The 18,975-nt window shown below is 38.4% G+C and overlaps 1 protein-coding gene across 3 annotated transcripts in view; it reads right to left on the reverse strand.

Annotated features, from left to right (window-relative positions):
- DLC1 (DLC1 Rho GTPase activating protein) overlaps nucleotides 1-18,975 on the reverse strand; it is a 144,433-nt gene that overhangs the window by 17,058 nt on the left and 108,400 nt on the right. For 2 of the 3 annotated variants that reach the window (XM_045535836.1, XM_045535837.1), the window contains exons 2-3: nucleotides 9,858-9,929; nucleotides 5,484-5,565 (exon numbers count right to left, since the gene is read on the reverse strand). In XM_045535836.1, coding sequence (XP_045391792.1) covers nucleotides 5,484-5,565; nucleotides 9,858-9,929 — 154 coding nt within the window. Of the gene's footprint in view, nucleotides 1-1,319; nucleotides 1,400-5,483; nucleotides 5,566-9,857; nucleotides 9,930-18,975 lie in introns of those variants that run through there. The other variant, XM_045535838.1, reaches the window with a different exon arrangement.

Genomic DNA, 18,975 nt, shown 5'->3' on the forward strand with positions numbered 1-18,975 from the left:
TTCAGAAATTAGTACTTAGATCAGATTCTTCTTTGGAACAGGAGCCACATTTTAACTTTGAATACTCTTCTCACACCTGCCAAATGGTAATGTCAACTTAAAATTAGAGAAATAATTTAATTTCATTGAAAATGAAATACTTAAAAAAAAACAACACAAAAACCTCACGAGGAAACAATGCAATAGCTGAAAAAAGAAACTCTTTTAAACATGCCGGACTAAATGGCATGTAAAGTGTGAGTGACAGCCCTTCAGGCCCCAATTTTCCAATATCTTCCTGATGATCACCACTTAGTCTTCTTCAAATGAACCTGTCATGTGTCTGATTGCTGTCTCCTATCACAAATATCCCAACCAGGTTTTCCTAAAATTGCAGTTCTTACCTTTTCATAGTATCCTATGAAAGAGCATTTAATTCACACAAATTCAAACTGACCATGAGACCTCCAAAAAGATTTATCTTCCTGATCCTGTTCCTGCAGCTTGTCTAGCAACTTTGATGCACCAGGATAGAAAGTATTCTTGCCTGCCTGATAAGCCTGCCTTTGATTTCATAGATTATATGGGAGCCTGTTTATAGAATAAACAGAGATAGCTCAGAGCACCCATGTTCAGAAAAATTCTCTCTTGTTGATGGGGAGGGAATGAAAACAAATAACTAAGAAAAAACCTGTAGACTTTAAAATGAGTGGATTTAAGGTCTCTTTCTTAGGGGCATCAATTACTTCAATGACTTACACCCACAGTGTTTTGGCTCTAAAATGTTTTCAAGATTTAAAGAATCCGGAATGGTTATAGTTAGTTTAGGTCTGGGTTCCATTAATCAAAGCTGTAATCAAATACCCACTTGACTTCATTTGGGCTTTAATGGTTGAGTGGTGTTTATAACCAAATTTACTAGGCATGTAGGTCTATGCAGTGGGGGAGGGGGTTAACTTCACAAACTCTAGATTTGAGTCAAACAAAAAAAGACCCAGGAGGCCAATTTTATAAAGGTTCATATTATCTTTTTATGTCGGTAGCACTAAGCTAATGGCATTGTAATCCTGAAGCCCAGAATTATTCCCTGGGGTTTCTGTGGTTTTCATCTATCCCCTAGGACTTCCAAAGAATGCCCACTGCTGGGACCTCACTTACAGAGAGACAGAACTGATACTAAATCATAGTTCTAAGCAAGACAAATCGGGGCCCACTCTGAGTCAGGCACTTTGGTAGGCACTTCATATGTAGGATTTCATCGTCACAACCCTATGGTATAGATTTTACAATTTACCTTCATTTTATAGGTGAGAAAATAGGGGCTTAGAGAGGTCACAAACCTTGTCCAAGGCCACAGGATTACAACGTGGTGGCTCTGGCACTCAAACTCAGTTATCTTCTGCATTCCTTTCTAAAACAAATACGAATGATCGTAATAAATGAGAGCAACTTACATCCTAAGTATGATTCCTCAAATAGTGGCTGATGCGCTGATATCAGAACCCATCTGTCCAGAAGCCTGGGCGACTCCTATCCTCCTGAGGGCCCGCCCAGGCTCAGCTCCACAGGAATGTGTCCCTCTTATCTCCCGGGCAACTTGCACCCTGCTCCCAAGACGGAGGGAGCCCATGGTGGGCTATCAAAGGTTCAAGAGTTTTGCAAGCACTCTGATAAAAGGACAGCAGGCAGGGATCTAGGCCCCATTGTATTCAAAATAAAAACAGGAGAAAAAAAAGACCAATTTCCCCAAAAGACCTGACAAATAACAACTGCTCCAATTTGTAAAGATCTTTTCTTGTAGTTAGTGCAATTGCTTTAAAAAAATTACTTGCTTCCCTTTTAACAGACCAGACATCATAACAAAGTTAAATTCAACTGCAAGGTAGGCTGCTTTGCGTGGTTTAGGCATTTCAAGGGCTGTTTTAGAACCAAGAGCATACTGAAGATGACAGCGTGGAAATCTACTTTTCATTATACGATTGTCACTTGATTTATATTATTCTTTGATGTGTTTATCGGAGGAGTTTAAAAGTTTTAATTCCAAAGGAAAGTAGCAATTTGGAATATTTTTTAGAACTTATAGAAAGACAAAAAGCATTTCACAAGAGGTATCCTGGTAGTAGATTACAGTTCACAATTAACAGTATTATCTGTGCATGCTTTAAGACAAGATAATCACTCCTCCAGTTTGACTACTGAGCATAACTCCCTTGCAATCTTGGCCTTATCACTGAAGTTGGATTATACCGCAAAGCTAGCAAGACTGGGCTAAAGCCAATCTCTCCAAGGAAATCTCTCCATAAATCCCTTACAGTATGAATGTAAGAATGTTGGTTAGCAATTTAAATTAAAAAAACCTGGTAGTCCTATAATTTTAACTTTTGGTCATTACCAAACTTCATATTTAAAGCAGTATCATCATCATTCTCAAAAAAACCCATTAAGTCTATGTGTCTTCTGCCCTAAGTAGAACATGTTAAGAGATCAGCTCCTACCTGCTTCTCAATCAAAGGAGGTATAAAATCTGTAAATGTTATAGGTATATCAATATTTTTAACTAAGCAGAATGCTAGTGCTGGCATATACATGGGATCATTTATGACATCCATGCACAAAATATGGTCCAAGACAAGGGTAGGAAGAAGGGTGGGAAAGAGAAATTCATGCAAGATTTTTGTAAACTTTTAAAACTGAATTTCTGTAATTGTATTGCTACATATATTTAAAATCAACTGTTATCTGAGCAAGGCAAAAGATGAAAATATAAAAAGTTTATCAGTCTAGAGAGAACTTCACAAGCCATATGGCAAAATTTCAAAGGGCACTGTCGTTTCATTATTTGCTGGCCCCTGAATTCCACAGGCTGAGAAGGTATTTGGAATAGGCAGTTCTAGCAGATGAGGTGAGTAGACACAATCAGTAAAACAAGTACCTGAGCTACACTGCTGACCTTACAACACATTTCAAAGAAGGTGCTTGAAATATTCAAAGAAGGTGCTTGAAATACACAGTATAGGGTTCACATCTTTTTCTCCTGAACATTGGTTTAGGCTTCTCAAAAGGGGAATCATATTCATGCAACATCTGTTTATGTGAACATGTGGACAAGAGCCCTTGAGTTTTCCATTGCAAACAAGCTGATGACTGTTACTGTGAATTCTGACGAATTTCATTTTTCTGAAAGTCCGCTCCCAAGTCTTTCTGCACATACTCAAATTTGGGCCTCATAATTTAAATTTTTTTTTTTTATAATTTTTAAAGCGCTCCGACATCCATCACTGTGTTTCCTTCTCACAGATAACCCGTGATATGTTATTCTACCTATGAGAGAAAACTGAAGTCCACCCAGAATACGCTGTGGAGTCTGAAAACAGATGAAGCTCCAGTTTCTTTCCAGCTTTTCCTTTCACAAAATATCCAGGAGGAAGATTTACCCTCTTCAAAGGGAGGTGACTTCTCGAAAGGTACTCAGAACCAATAAAAATTGCAAAGTGCAGAGGACGCTTTTCCCTTCAGAAGAGGAAAACTAAATTTCAAACTGATATTCCAAAGGAAAAAAAAGTATTCAAGAATTTAATCATGACCCTTCGGGCTGAAATGTTGCAGTGATATTTTTATGACCCAGGAATTCCTAGGCTGTGGCTGCTGTTCAGAGGGCCCATTCCCTAAGTGGCTTACAATGTGTGAAATGGCTGATCTGACGTAATGCTTAAATATTTCTTAAGATGCATCTTATGAGGGAAATCATTTATATGCATTATCAACAGTGATGAATTGAAAATAAATTAATTCTGCCCCAAAGCTAAGCATTAAAACATTTAAAAAATGTCTAGAGTAATTCATATTCCAGAGGCTGACGTTTTCCCCTCCCAAAACTGCACCCGTGACATTTTTTCATTCCAGATGACATAGCTATGATATTACACACCACAGCACAGGACTTGGAATTAGGTTTCTTTTAGAAAATGTGTACATACCCTGTATATTTCTAAGAGGTCATTTAATTTGACTACAAAAGTGGCAGTGTTTGTTTCTGTGCTTAATGCAACATTTTTTTTCTCTCTTAAACCATGAAAACTAGTCTGTTCCACATACCATTCTAAACATGTTCTCTTTCCTGAAAACCACTGCTTAAAGTTGGCTGCTTCAAATAACATTGTATTACATAGGAAAGGCAAAAAAAAAAAAAATTGTTCTTTCAAGAACCACCACTCATTTCTTTACCTACAAAGAGGAAAGAAATATGGGATGTCATTCTACCTTACTGATGTTTTTCCAAGTGAAAATGAATACTGAAATTAAAAAAAAATAGTTATTTTACTTTTACAATCAAATGAACCTATGTGCAATTTGTCTGTGTATAATTTCTTTTCCCAGAATTCAGTTTTTAGGACTTTTACGTTTTGAGAAAAATTACAAAGGATGAATAACTTAAAATGAATCAAACTGTCACAAAGAGCCTCACGTCTATAATCCTAGCACTCTGGGAGACTGAGGTGGGAGGATTGCTTGAGCTCAGGAATTTGAGACCAGCCTGAGCAAGAGTGAGACCCCATCTCTACTAAAAATAGAAAAATTAGATGGGTGCAGTGGCATGTGCCTGTAGTCCTGGTTATTTGGCAGACTGAGACAGGAGGATCTCTTGAGCCCAGGAATTGGAGGTTGCAGTGATCTATGATGATGCCACTCCACTCTAACTGGGGTGATAGAATGAGACTCTGTCTCAAACCAAACGAAACCAACCAAACAAACAAAAAAACAATCATGAAGAGTTTATTTTGCAAGAGTCATCAGTGTCCTGTCCCCTACAGGTTTTATTACTTCCACTTCACTAAAACTACAAGCTGCTACTCAACTTGAAGACCCACCAGCACCAAGAACAAGAATTTCTGACAGTTTTATTCATGTTTCACATCATTTACTGTCTGTTTCCTGTATGTTAAAGACTGTGCTGAGTTATTTTATAGCCTTATTTAATCCTATCTTTATTTTATACCTGGGGAAACTGAAGAGGGTCAGAAGAGTTTTCCTGGAATTCAAGGGATGGTCCTGTTTCTATATGTCATAACCTCCAGCCCCCTTTTATTCCTCAGAATGTGCTGAACTTCCATGCAATATAATAGCAGTCCTGACTCTGCTGCGGTACCCGGTTAGGGCTGTGCAGTCAATCACATCACCCTTTTAAAAAACCTTATTCCAAGTTTCCAAATCACCTGAAAGCTACCAGTTTCCGCAATCGTATCATATCAAATAAGGAATGGTATGTTTGAGTACCTGCCCAGACAGTGTGGATGCTATTTTAATGGCAATACCAAATAATGGCATCTTAATGTTTAATGAAAAGGCTTATGATTTATAGCAAAGTAAATCACTATACTATTTGCTAATCAAAGACCTAGCATAATTAGCTAGAACAAAAGCAAACACAACCTTAGTGATCATTACTGTGTTCTTAAAAAATGGAAAAGAAAATAAAAACAGTCAAAACAAAGCATGCATGTTACCTGCATAGAGCCTCAATGGCATCTCTGTCCAAAAAGTCATGCTCTCTCTTGACCAAGGAAATATCAATGGGGAACAGGAGATCTATAAGAAAAATAAAGACAAATATGTTTATTGAGCACCTAGGTTATTGCCAAGTAGCTCAGTTTAGCAAAGGAGGGCAAAAAATGTCCAAAGCAATTTACTGAGAACATACTGTGGGCAGGATATCTCATTCCCTACCAAGTTCTATGGGAGAATAAAGCGACTCAGGATCAGTGTCCTAAAGCAGCACAGGCTCTACGGTGTCTGGAAACTCACTGCTTCTTGTCAAAGAGAAGTGGTTCAAAACACTGTTCCACCTTTAAGCAAATCAGTAGGCAATAAACCCCTGCTATAAATGGAAATTTAAGCCAGAATGAATTCCAGAAGGATATTCCCTGTTAACGTGGCTGAGGTGGTTTTCTTTTTTTTTTTTTTTTTGATTTATTTTTTAAATGTGTGTCTTTGCTCACATGTGATCAGGGATGAGTTTACAAAGGAAAAAAACAAAAAAACTCCAGGCCAAGTAAAGATCTCCAGAACAATGGCAAGTGGTAGTAAATGGAATCTGATCCATTTGCATGATATCAAGAGCTCAGGAGAATTGGAGATATGCTATTTTTAAACAAATACTAGCACTTCAATATGGCTTTTCAGGCATTTACATAATTCCCCCTAAAACAAAAGAGGCTAGCTATAAATTTGGTGCAGAACAAGAGAATCCCATATCCCTTAATCTGAAGAAGAGTTCAATTCTCTCTGAACAATAAAGTTGTATCACAACTGAAAACCAGAAAAGGGGCAAACAGTCAATTCAATGGAAGAATTCCCTTTTCTGTATTGCCTAAAAAGATCCCTTTGTAGATAAATTCACACAAGAGCACAGAGGAGAAAGACCAACAGCACCACTGTGAAAATTTACAACGGCTCTGAAACTGCCACTAGATAAAGGCGAGTTATCTCTCGCTTTGGAGTTCCAGCTATTAGGGTAAATAATGGGCCTTCCCAGAAGAACTGCTTGCACAGTACCAAGAGTAAGAGTGCCTCTGTGCAGCTCTGGGGGCCAGGCGTGGGCAAGCAGGAAACCGGGATCACCATAATCTAAAAAATCCCTTTGGCCTTCAAAATGGCTAATGCTGCATATGGTAATGCACAAGGCCATCAGTAGTTTTGGAGATGCAGGTGATTAGTAATGTTTTAGTTCTTGGGCATGCATAGGCTGTTCACTGTGTTCTTATTGTTTCTAACTCCTGATCACTGGTTTTACAGAATGGTATGGAATTCCTTATTCCTAGCAATCTATTAAATATTTTCTAGAGATAATACTTAGAGAGTACCTTTTTTTTTTACAGTGTTACAAACTATCATAAGGAGTGTTAATTTATAGCCTATTCTTTTTTCAGAGGGCTAGAGTTGGATTACTGATGTTGTTCTCTGAATAATATAGGCATACCAGGGAGGTAGCTATAGCCCAAAGATTTATGAATATATAAAATTGAGTATCACAGGATTACATTTATTAATTTATAGACCACATCTCTCTTACACAAATGATCAGTGGCACCGTTACAGCAGAAATACAAGAGGAGGCTAAATAGTGAATGTAAACTACAGTATTAGTAAATGAAGCAAGACAGACTAAAACTGGTTAATGATTGTGACACTGTATTTCACTATGGACAGACACCAAGAGCTCTAAGTATTAAATAATAGAGCCAATATTAAAGAATATATTTTTTATTATAACATCAGACCTGTAAATGTAAACTGAAAAGCTCACATGCCTGTTCCATATATGGGAGAAAGTGACTTGTGTTATTTTAGCAATTTCTAACTTCTTGTACTCAGAGCTGTATTTTAGATTACTTTTCTGATCCAGATTACTTCACAATTCTTTTTTTCTGTTTTTAAATCTGGTAGGGACTAAATTCAAGTAAGGAGAGAAACAATTAAATTAATAATTGTCTCTTATTTGCCGAGACACTTCTCTGAAAGGGCTAGCTTTTAAAAGATGATAGTTTATTGATGTACAGAAGAAGTTCTCTGAACCCAACTTCCAGCTTGGGTTGAAAGGCAGGAAGTATAAATTGCTAAGTACCAAAATAAAGCTAAACAGGAAGGCAAGGAATGTGTGGGTTGGTATGTGGTGCATGGGATGTATGTACTCCCCCTGCACACAGTGGCGGGATGAAGGGAAGCTGTGATAGCCCAGATTTCCGGAACAATAAGCAGCGTACCTCAAAAGTAAGTTTATGCTTCAAAGGATTCATAAACATGAAGGGACCCCGAATGTAATGAAAATGCAGTCTGCATTTTAGGATTGAGAAAAAAGTGGGACAGAGACTGGAATTGGGTCTTAGCAAACATACATCACAAGAAAGAGCCACTTGGCAGCAAATCAACACCAAAAATAGGCATAATTGGAGGAAATTTAATTTCTAAACAGGAGAACAAAAGGACAGCCAATTTAGTCCCACTGCAAATGCAATTATCTTTCCCTATCTCCACTAGAGCTGTGAATTGAAAATCCAATAGAATGCTGCTCCTCTCCCCTCCAAAGCCCTCCTGAATGTTAACAGGTCGAAAATTCTCTCTAAAGGAAAGATAAGCAACTCCAAATACCTTAAAAACAAACAAACAAAAAAAAAAACAAAGGAATTGGAAATACTCTCCAAAATGGAGGAATAGTAAAATATTTTTATATAATCTAACAAATTCATTCAGAATCCATCTTTATGGAAAAATATTATGTAATTAATCTGGGTTCCAATGAGGAAGACCAGGTATTGTAAATTAAAAATCACTTCACTATTCACATAATCTTTGTTTGAAAATTACCCATAAAATGGAATTCACTACTTCACAGCTGTAATTGTTTTAAACTGATTTCATAGAGTATAATAAAACTCCTATTTCAGTGAACAGCTCATTCATCTCAGCAAGCACAGAGCACATGTGCCTCAGGGTACTAGAGCCAGACTTGAGGTGTTCTTCACCTGTTAGCCTCAGCATCCAAGAAATCCCTAGGGCACTAAAGCAGTAGCAAGAATCTAGCCCAGATCCCAATATTTTCTTTAAAAAGGTCCATTTTTCTTAATTAAAAAATTGAGTGCCGCAGCAAAAATAATATTTATCAAAAGAAAAGTAAAACGCCTAATGACAAACCGGGGGAAAGATACCTACGACACACCATCGACAAAGGATTAGTATTTAGAATAAAAAGTTCTTATAAATCAGTAAGTTTCTATTTCTTTCCTATCTTTCTTTCTTTCTTTCTTTTTTTTTTTAGACAGAGTCTTGCTCTGTCACCAAGGCTGGAGTGCAGTGGAGTGATCATAGCTCACTGCAGCCTCGAACTCCTGGGCTCAAGTGAGGATCCTTGCATATTATCAGTAGGAGTGAAAAGTTGTATAAGCTCTTTCAGAAAAACTTGCATTATAAAACTGAACATACATATTCTTTGTTACCCAGTAATTCTATTCCCAGGTATACAGGAAAGATAACTTATTACACATGTGCTACAAGAGATAGGTACAAGAATGTTCAGAAAAGAACAGGTTATAAAAGCAAAACAGAAAAAGTCGAAATGCCCACCAGAGTGTGGATATGTCCACACCATGGAGTATTATAAAACAGTTAAAGCAAATGAATAACAATGACAGTATAGAAGAATCTTTACAATATTAAATGAAAACATTAAATCCCATCAGATTACATACAGCATGATACACTTGGTAAAAAGATACAAACAATTTTATAAAAATATACTTTTCAGGAAATGCAATCAAATTATATGAAAGGAATGCAAGAAAAGTATAAACAGATTTCAGGACCATGGTTACTTTGGGTAGGCATGGCAGAGGGACAGACTGGGAGAGTGCATGGGTGTGTTATTATCAAGGTGCTGGCTTTTGAGTGGTGGAGGTCTTAGCTGCTTACTACTTTTTTTTTTTTTTTTTGAGACAGGGTCTTGTTCTGTTGCCCGGGCTAGGGTGCAGTGGTGTCATCATAGCTCACTGTAACCTCAAACTCCTGGGCTCAAGTCATCCTCCTGCCTCAGCCTCCCGAGTAGCTGGGACAACAAGCAGGTATGAGGCTAATTTTTCTATTTTTTGCAGACAGGGGTCTCACTCTTGCTCAGCCTGATCTCGAACTCCTGACCTCAAATGATCCTCTTGCCTCAGCCTCCCAAAGTGCTAGGATTACAGGCGTGAGGCACAGCGCCTGCCCTACATTATTCTTTTAAATGAAATATTTAAATAATAAAATTTCTGGAAATAAGTCATAGATCAATAATGATCGTGAACCAAGTGCTATAATTATGCCAATTAAAAAGGATGTCATTCCCAGCTTACCTTCATACAGTTGTGCATACTGGGGAAAACCCGTTGCCCGTAGCCAATCACATGCTTCCTTGGCTTCAATTTCTAGAACAGAACAGAAGAAAGAACTGTTTAGCCATGTCCTCAGTATGCTTCTTTTTCCCTTAATAAACTTGTTATGTAAGCAAAACATGACCTCTGTAGAAAATATAGATAAGCCAAAAAAAGAAAAAAAACCCCAAACAAACCCACTTAATTCAAAATGGTTTAAATTTTTATGCATCTTTTTGCATTTTTTCACATGTATGTAATTATGTATTTTTCCTTTAAAAAAATAAAAATGGGGTCCCAGGAGTTAAGTTACTAGGTGCTGCTTCTGAAGTGCTCTGGTTACAAATGGTTATGAAAATAAGGCATAACGAGAAAGTTGAAGAGGGATTAAATAATTTTAAACCTGGCTGGCCTCTTGCTTGGTTGCTTTTCACTTCAACAAAAGGCCACAAGTATATCTGACATCCTAGAATAGAATTTAACTGAGCAAAGTAACAGACTTTCTGACACCCAGGGGACGGGTGGTTTAAAAGCCCCCAATGTGACGTTGTGCCTTCAGGTGTGTGGGTATTAACCGGGTATTAATCCAGCAGGAGAGGTGCAGGCTGTCAAGTAACGTGAGGGCATGAAGTCAATAAATCCCACAATCTTGGCAGGCTGAAATGGCTAATAAAGCTTCGACTTCCCTGTGGTTTTAACATCTTGTAGATAGTATTGATAAACAGAAAGGCCAAGAGCAACTGACACACTGTGTTAAAAACTCACTCAAGCACATATTTACAATCCCGTTAAAACTGACTCATAGACGAGGTCCTAGGTACATTAATTAGTTTCTCTGTTTGCACAAAGAATATTCCTTTCAACTCTTCCTCCCACCTTCCATGGGCCATTAGAGTACTTAGTTATGTAAGACTATTCACTCATTTATAAAGGACATTGCTTAATCTATCCCAGATTCAAATTTTCATTAAGCATCTCTCCTCTGAGCCAGATGGGAGACCAATAGGCAGCAGTAGAATTATACACATCCTACTTTTGTCCCCTGAAACTTTATGGTTTCAAAGCGTTTTTCACTTATTATTTCATGAGTTCCTTGGCCTTTAAATATAGGTAAGTAAGAAAACAAATCCATTAAAGCAAGTGGGAATGTTCTTACTGAGCATACCAAGGAGAAAAAACAACCTGCCATCTTCTGATGAGTTAGTTAATAGCCAAACTAAAAAACAACCATGGCAGTAGAGTGGAAATGAATGGAATGGCAAAGTTGACTTTCATGGATCTTTTGCAGTGTAGTGATAAAAGCAGTATTATTAAACCCAAGATTCAAGACTGCATTGGTGGTGAAGGACTGAGTGACATAAATGTGGAAGAACTTCAGGCCGGGCGCGGTGGCTCATGCCTGTAATCCTAGCACTCTGGGAGGCCGAGGCGGGCGGATCGTTGGAGCTCAGGAGTTCGAGACCAGCCTGAGCAAGAGCGAGACCCCCTCTCTACTAAAAAGAGAAAGAAATTATCTGGCCAACTAAAAATATATATAGAAAAAAAATTAGCCGGGCATGGTGGTGCATGCCTGTAGTCCCAGCTACTCGGGAGGCTGAGGCAGAAGGATTGCATGAGCCCAGGAGTTTGAGGTTGCTGTGAGCTAGGCTGATGCCACGGCACTCATTCTAGCCTGGGCAACAGAGTGAGACTCTGTCTCAAAAAAAAAAAAAGAAAATATAAAATTGTCCAATGTGAATTATCTGAGCTTAACATTTTTTCATGTAGATCCACACATTGTCTCAGCAAGAAATTAGGGAAATTTTAAATAAAATCATAAAGTTTTATATTTTATTGCTAGAAAAACATAGAAGCTCAATATTTTATTTTAAAGAATGAGGAAATTACCTTTTCCCTATCTCTTTGTGTTCTCTCTCCACCCAAAAAAATAGATATGGAAAGAAAAAAGTCTGTTATAAAAAACATTTTAAATAACTCGTTTCTTCTGGCCATTTAGAGGTTATTTTTACTGAACAGATTGTTAGACATCGAACAATAGATTGTTTAAAAGTACATGTGCTTGCTTTTTTTTCTTAGTATTTTACTTAATGATTGGTAACTAGAAATCCTCAACGTCCACTCTTTTTTGACTACAGCCAGACATGACACCAGGACAGCACGTGTATAAAAGTATTAATTAGACACGAATTCACTAGCCCATTTTGCCGCCTATTTAGAGCACATTCCCGATTTTATAAAAATGGTTTCATGTCAAGAGGCATAAAAGATGTAAGATACTATTTTTCTAAACAACCTTTACATTTATTTATATAATACCTTGCAAAGTGAGTGTTTACTTAATGTCCAAGGTGATTTCAGGAACATACAAATGCATATTGCTGTCTTGAAATTCTCTTATTTCCTACCACTAAGAAAATGAGATGCCCCCAAATGACCAAAAATTGATCTAAAAAGTTGTGTCAAATAATCACCCTTAGGGTCACTTGGTTAGAAACAAATGATGTGAACAGGCAAGGTTTGCTTCTTCAGCAGATAATTTAATTAACAGCTTACACAATGGCTAAAAAGCAGTACTTTCAAGAACTGCAGAGGTCCAGTACTTTTACCCTTCTGTTTCTACATCCTAGAATAGATGAGAATTTGTCTTTCTTTCAGATATGAAACCATGGGAAATAGATAAGTGTATAACAATTTTACATGAAAAAATGCCCACTCATGAAAACTTAGGCTGCATAACAAACGAGAACTTAACCCACTCTTTCTGTAGAAAGAAATTAGAATTAGAAAACTTTTAAAAGTTGTCACCTATTTTTTAGAAATTAAGATACCTGACCTTACTCTCACCATTTCCAATTAACAAGTCAAGGGAAAGTACTAGCAATCTAATATAAGCACTGATTTACAAAAATCAATATTTTAGTTTTATTTAATATGAAACGAACCTATGTCTACATGCAAGTTAGGCAGATACAGTGGTCCCCAACCTTTTTGGACCAGTTTCATGAAAGACAATTTTCCACTGAATGGGGTGGCGGAGCTCAGGCAGTGATGTGAGCGATGGGGAGTGGCTGTAAATAACATGAAGAAGCTCTGCTTACTCACCTGTCGCAGCTCACCTCCTACTGTGGGCCCCGTTCCTAAGTTTCATGGAAGACAATTTTTCCACGGATGCGGGGCAGGCAGAGCTCTGTGCCCTGGTTCCTAACAGGCCACGGACTGGTACTGGTGCTCAGTCTGGGGGTTGGGGACCACAGAGGTAGGGCACACCCTTTCTAGTTTCACTCCCCGACTCAGGCCATTACTTTCACTCTTATCTCCTAACTAGAACACTGCATCCACCAACCCTGGCTCATCAAACTTCCCGAGTTACAGTTTTGGTCTTGTCTCTCTCTCACAAACTTTGCTGGAGCTCCACTGCCTAAAAAAAAAATCAAGTTTAGACGCCTCTGCATGGTTTTCAAGGCTTTCCACTTGGCATCCAACCTAATTTTTTAGCTCCTTGTATTCCTGAATCCTACCCAAACTACACCTGTGCTCATCTCCATACACACTAGCCTGAAGTCCCTGGCCTGAGGTGCCTTCCCATCTGCTCAAGCTCAAATTTCACTCATCCTTCAAGAGCCAGATAAAATGTCACCTGCTCCGTGCAGTCTTCCCAGATGCCTCTCAACAGTTCTACCAATGGCTTATTTTATTGAGCTCTTAATGTGTGTAAGGCCCTTTTGAAGCACTGAATGCATATTAGTTCATTTACTTCTCATATGGATTCTAAAATGTGGATTACTAATATCATCCCCAAGATAAACACATGTGGAAACCGGCAGACAAGTAACCACTCCTCCTAAAAACAAGTTTTCTGCCTGTAGTCCCAGCTACTCAGGAGACTGAGGTGGGAGATCACTGGAGCCCAGGAGTTTGAGGCCAGCCTGTGCAACATAGCAAGACCCCATCTCAAAAAAATTATATATATAAAAAATAACTTTTCTACATTCAAATGTCATAGTGGGAGAGGGAATTAAAAGTGAACAGAAATGCAAGTTTCTTCTTTCAACACAGTCTTCCCTTTAAAAATATTGTATGTAACAATGAACAAAACTTAAAATATTAAAGAAAACCATGTATCTATTACATTACTTCAGTCACCTTAACACCTGCTCAATGCTCACTTTGAGGGGCCTCAACTGGCTTGAGGGGATGATTTTCCCTTCAGTATAGGTGGGTGGTAGTGTGAAAACTATGAGGATGATTTGTTAAAAAACATTCCCCACTGGGCGAAAATGCCATTAGAGACTAAATTACAATGGAAATACAATGAAACTTTTATACCTGGGTTTTCTCTAAGCAAACAACAGACAAATGTGTTAAGGAGGAAACAGGAAATTTTTATTGGAAACAGCTTCAGTCATCTGTCGGTTCACAAAGCATTTCTGCACATCAGGTGAATGAGGTCCAGGAGACATATTTGCATATCTCCTGGCATGATTGGGATGACCGTCTCTTCCCATTACCCCTCAACGGCAAGTTGAACAGAAATTCCCCAACCCCAACATCATGCTGTTGAACTCTGTTGATCTTAGCTGGTTGAGCAACAGTAATTGTGTCTAAACAGGATGTGATTACTTCCATCTTCTGTCCCTGCTGTCTTCACAGTGGGAACTCTCAGGTTTCTTCCCTTCTTTGACAACATGCTATCAAAACCAGGCCTCCATGCAAATTCTACTCTGAAATTAGTTTTTTTAAAATGCAATTCTAAGGAATTAGAGGAATGTCAGAAAATTTAAGCATTTTCCAGCTTCCTTGGATTTTCTAAAATATGACACACTTGTGGACAAAGATACCTGGAAAAGTTAATGATTTTACTGCTAAAGAACTACGTTAGCTGTGTGCGGGCAAGTGGTCCAAACCAAGATTCAGTCCCCTCCCTGTGGTGACAGAGATTCCTGCAAACGGGAAGGGAGATTCTGCTTATTGATTCTCCTGATTACATTAAAGGGGGCCAATTTTACAGGGCTGCTGTGTCCCTGGACACGATGGCTGTAATAACAGCCCATCTTTACCTGGTGGGTGGATTTCACAGGGAGGCTCACCTGGAGAAGCAAACCATGGCCTCAAAAACTTGCAGCAAAGCAAGGAGATTTCAGTGACTCTTAACCCTGGATGTGGGTAGGCACCGCCTTAGGGAACTCTCTAAAAACATCAACCACCCGCTCCCAGGTATTCTGATTTACTCAGTTTAGGGAGGGCCTGGACATTGTATTTCATAAAAGCTCCCTAAGTAAGTTTAAAGGTAGCCAGGATTGAGGACCACTGAACCAGGTAACTTTTCTTTGTATTCCTTTGTCTGGACTCTTTCTCTCTAGGATTATACTAATAGACTCCTAACTGAACTCTCAGATAAGCCTTGCCCCTTGCTACCCCACAACATGTCTATCCTTGGCCAAGGATCCCTGAGACACTGAGTTGGTTTTTATGAAACACATATTTCATCATGTCACTCCCCTGCTTACAATTCTCTGGTGACTTTCTACTGCCTTTCAGATACAATCCAAACTCCACAGCGAAGACCACAGTCTTAGCAGTTTGGCCTCTGTCTTTCCACTCAGCTCTTGGAAGGCCCCAAATGCAAGCTTCGCCCCAGGCTAACTGCACCCCTTGGAGTCCCAGATGCACCCCACTCTCACACACCTCAAGCCCTGAATTCTCTTCCCTCCCTCAAACCACTCTTTCTCCACTCCACCAACCTCTCCCTTTTTAATTCATTTGTATATCCTGAAAGACTACTTTTTGCACACAGGAATTACATATCTATTTGTTTGAAGGAAGAAAAGGAAAAAAAAATCTATTACTATTTTCGCTTCCTTAAAGGGAGACTAAGAACAATGACTTGAATCTCATTCTCTTTGCAATTAATAAAAATAAATGTGAAACCTACACAACTGCCTGGTTATCAGGAGTGAACTATGTAAAACAAATTTCTAGGAAGGCTAAATCAGAGAATGCATACATTAATATTTATTAAACTCTAATGTTATCTAATCACAGTAAAGATTTTGACCAGCAGTTGGCAGCATTCTTACCCTCAGGTGCCTAAAAAATATTCCAAACATCTGCTACATACAGTCTGACAAAAACCAGTCAGGAAGCTTCTGGGAGACTGGTCAACTACTAATTCAGTTTTTTAGGCTATTTGGCCTAACAATAGGTATATTAGTACATTCTTATGTTTAAGTGAAGCCAATTATCCTGCATTTCCCTGTTCCCTCAGTATTTATTTATTGAACTAGGTGTCCTGCCAGTGGCCCTTAGGGACAGTCAAAGACACAGGGTCCTCCCCAAAGCAGGAAGCCAAGGGGAGAGGTAATTAACTCAAAGTTGAGCACAGGGTGTCTGATGATCCTCTATCTTCTACTTAGCAATGCATTAGCTTCCTAAGGGCTATTATTTTACGTTTCAGCGTTTGTTAAGTCCCAAGTGACCCTGTGCAGACAGCACCAATGATTCCCGCTTTCCCTGGTGAAAGCCAAATTGCTATCAATGGCCCACACATCCTACCCCGCTCACCCCATTGGCCCACACATCGTACCCCGCTCACCCCATTTCCCCCTGACTCATTCAGCCACACTGGCCTCCTCCCCCTTTCCAAACTGCTTTATTTTTCTTCTTCCAACACTTATTTATTACATTTACTTTCTGTCTTCCCTTATTATAAGCTCCACAATGACAAGTTTCTTTGTCTATTTTATTCTCTGATATATCCCAAGCACCCACAACAGTGTGTGGCATATAAATATTTACGGAAATATTTATATAAACCACTGATAGGATATTTGTGCTAGTAGAAGTGGTCTTGTTAATTTTCTTGACCATGATCTACAATAAGAAATACATTTTATATTATAACCTGGTATACATATACAAATATGTACATGTGTGTATGTGTGTATAAATATAAGTATACAAACGTGTATATATGTACGTACATGTAAAACTGAAAGGAGTTTCAAATAATACCTACAATAAGTGTTGTAATCTTACATCTTTCTACTGTATTTTTAAAATGCTGGGCCAATTAGGCGGCTCATGCCTGTAATCCCAGCACTTTGAGAGGCTGAGGCAAGAGGATTGCTTGAAGCCTGGAATTCCAGATTAGCCTGGGCAACACAGCAAGACCTTGTCTCTACAAAAAATAATCAGGAGGCTGAGGCTCGAGGATTGCTTGAGTTCAGCAGTTGATGCCTACAGTCTCAGCTACTCAGGAGGTTAGGGCAAGAGGATCGCTTGAGCCCAGCAGTTAAAGGTTGCAGTGAACTATGACTGCACCACTGCACTCCAGCCTGGATGACAGAGTGAGACCTTGTCTCCAAAAAAAAAAAAAAAAATGCTGTTACCTAATAAAGTGACCAGTTTGAAATGCACTGTTCTCAGGCACATGCCCACTTCACTTTTTCTCTAAGACAACCTTTAGAATATGTTCCATTCCTAGATTAATTTTCCAAATTTCTCATCAATTAGATGGAGACATTCTTCCCTCAAAAAACTGGATTACTAGAAACTGCTTTGGGAGATCCCCAATTTTGTAAATTTATTGAATTTTTTATTGTTAAAATTTCAACTTTGCCTTTTAATGGATCGAGTTCTTGATCTGTCCCATGAAGTTTATGTTCATGTGACAGAGAACACAAAACCAAAAATGTTTGCTTACATCCATATCTAGAGCCCTCAAACTAAAATTAATCTCTGTGGGAAGAAAACACTTTGACACACAGAAATCTCTAAGCGTTTTACTTTGCTTATTGACAGTTCACGTTTGTATTTCTGTTATATAGCAGCTTCTTGGCTTGCACAGAAGCAATAACTGGGTGCTGAAATGCACCTGGGAGGTTTTTTATCTATTCTCTTTACAAATGAGGAATTTGGTCCAGAATTTAGGTAATTTGCTTAAGGTTTCAAAGCTACCCAGCTCTCATCCCCAGGTTAGAGCACGTCTTACCTATTTCAATAGTACCCTCACTTTTAAATCACTGGACTGTTTTTCAGTACTAGTAAGAAATGGAAGTTTGGGGGAGTTTTCTTTTTAAGTTTTGTTTTGCTTTTCTCTCTTCTGCTTGAGGTTTGGAGATAGATATGCTGCTTTCTAGTAAAGAACATTCCTAGAAATAATATAAAGGGGAGAAGGGGAAAGGACCCATTTTCCCTGTGATGTGATGACAACTTAATAAATGGTTTTGCCTTGAAAGAAGGAAACCTTGGGAGACACACCCTGCAAGCTTATACCTGGGATTAAGCCCTCCAAATGACACTTTAGCAATGCAGAAATTAAATCAATTGAAATCCCCTTTGGGGATCATATAGTACACGGGTTTGCAAAGTACTGTTTTTAACTCACCAACTGGGAAAAGGCAAGTAGCTCACAAGAAAATATGTGCTCCTCCCTCGCAAAGGCAACATCTCTGGATTAATTTAAACCCATGAGGGACATGGCTTTGCAGGCACCCTAGCCTTGTGTGGATCCAGTTATTTCCAGGAACAGAAAATATCTTGTAACTAATCAAAAATTGGCACTTACTACCCTGCACAAAGAGGCCAAAATGAAATGAAAATAAACTATTAAGGAAATGGATATTGAATCATCACATCTTTCTATTTCATTTCAAACAGGGGTGGGATAAAAATAAACCTTTGGTACACAAACACACATCTATCCATGTACATATACACATATACATATTTCTAGTATTCTATGTCAAATATTTATACATTCCAAACCATGCACTAAAAACAATGATTTGGAATAGCTCTTAAAGGACATCTATCTTTAAGTCCATTAAAGATATTTGCAAAGATTAAGAAGACAATTTCAAGAAAGGAAACTAAGTAACATACTTTTAAGTGCCCTTATTTTTCTGAGCCTTATTTTCTTCGTGAAATGAAGCAGATGTTTTAAGATTATATAACCCATTTCCTTTTAAAAATTATTATTCCAGGCAAAATACCTTGTTACAAACCTTAGAGTAACCGTTTCGATCATGAAAGGTTGGCACATACATCAATTCTTTTTTTTTTCCCCCAATGTTATTCTACAAAGGCCAGCTCCCTCATC

This window comes from Lemur catta, chromosome 22 (genome assembly GCF_020740605.2).
Source record: "Lemur catta isolate mLemCat1 chromosome 22, mLemCat1.pri, whole genome shotgun sequence".
Taxonomy (NCBI): domain Eukaryota; kingdom Metazoa; phylum Chordata; class Mammalia; order Primates; family Lemuridae; genus Lemur; species Lemur catta.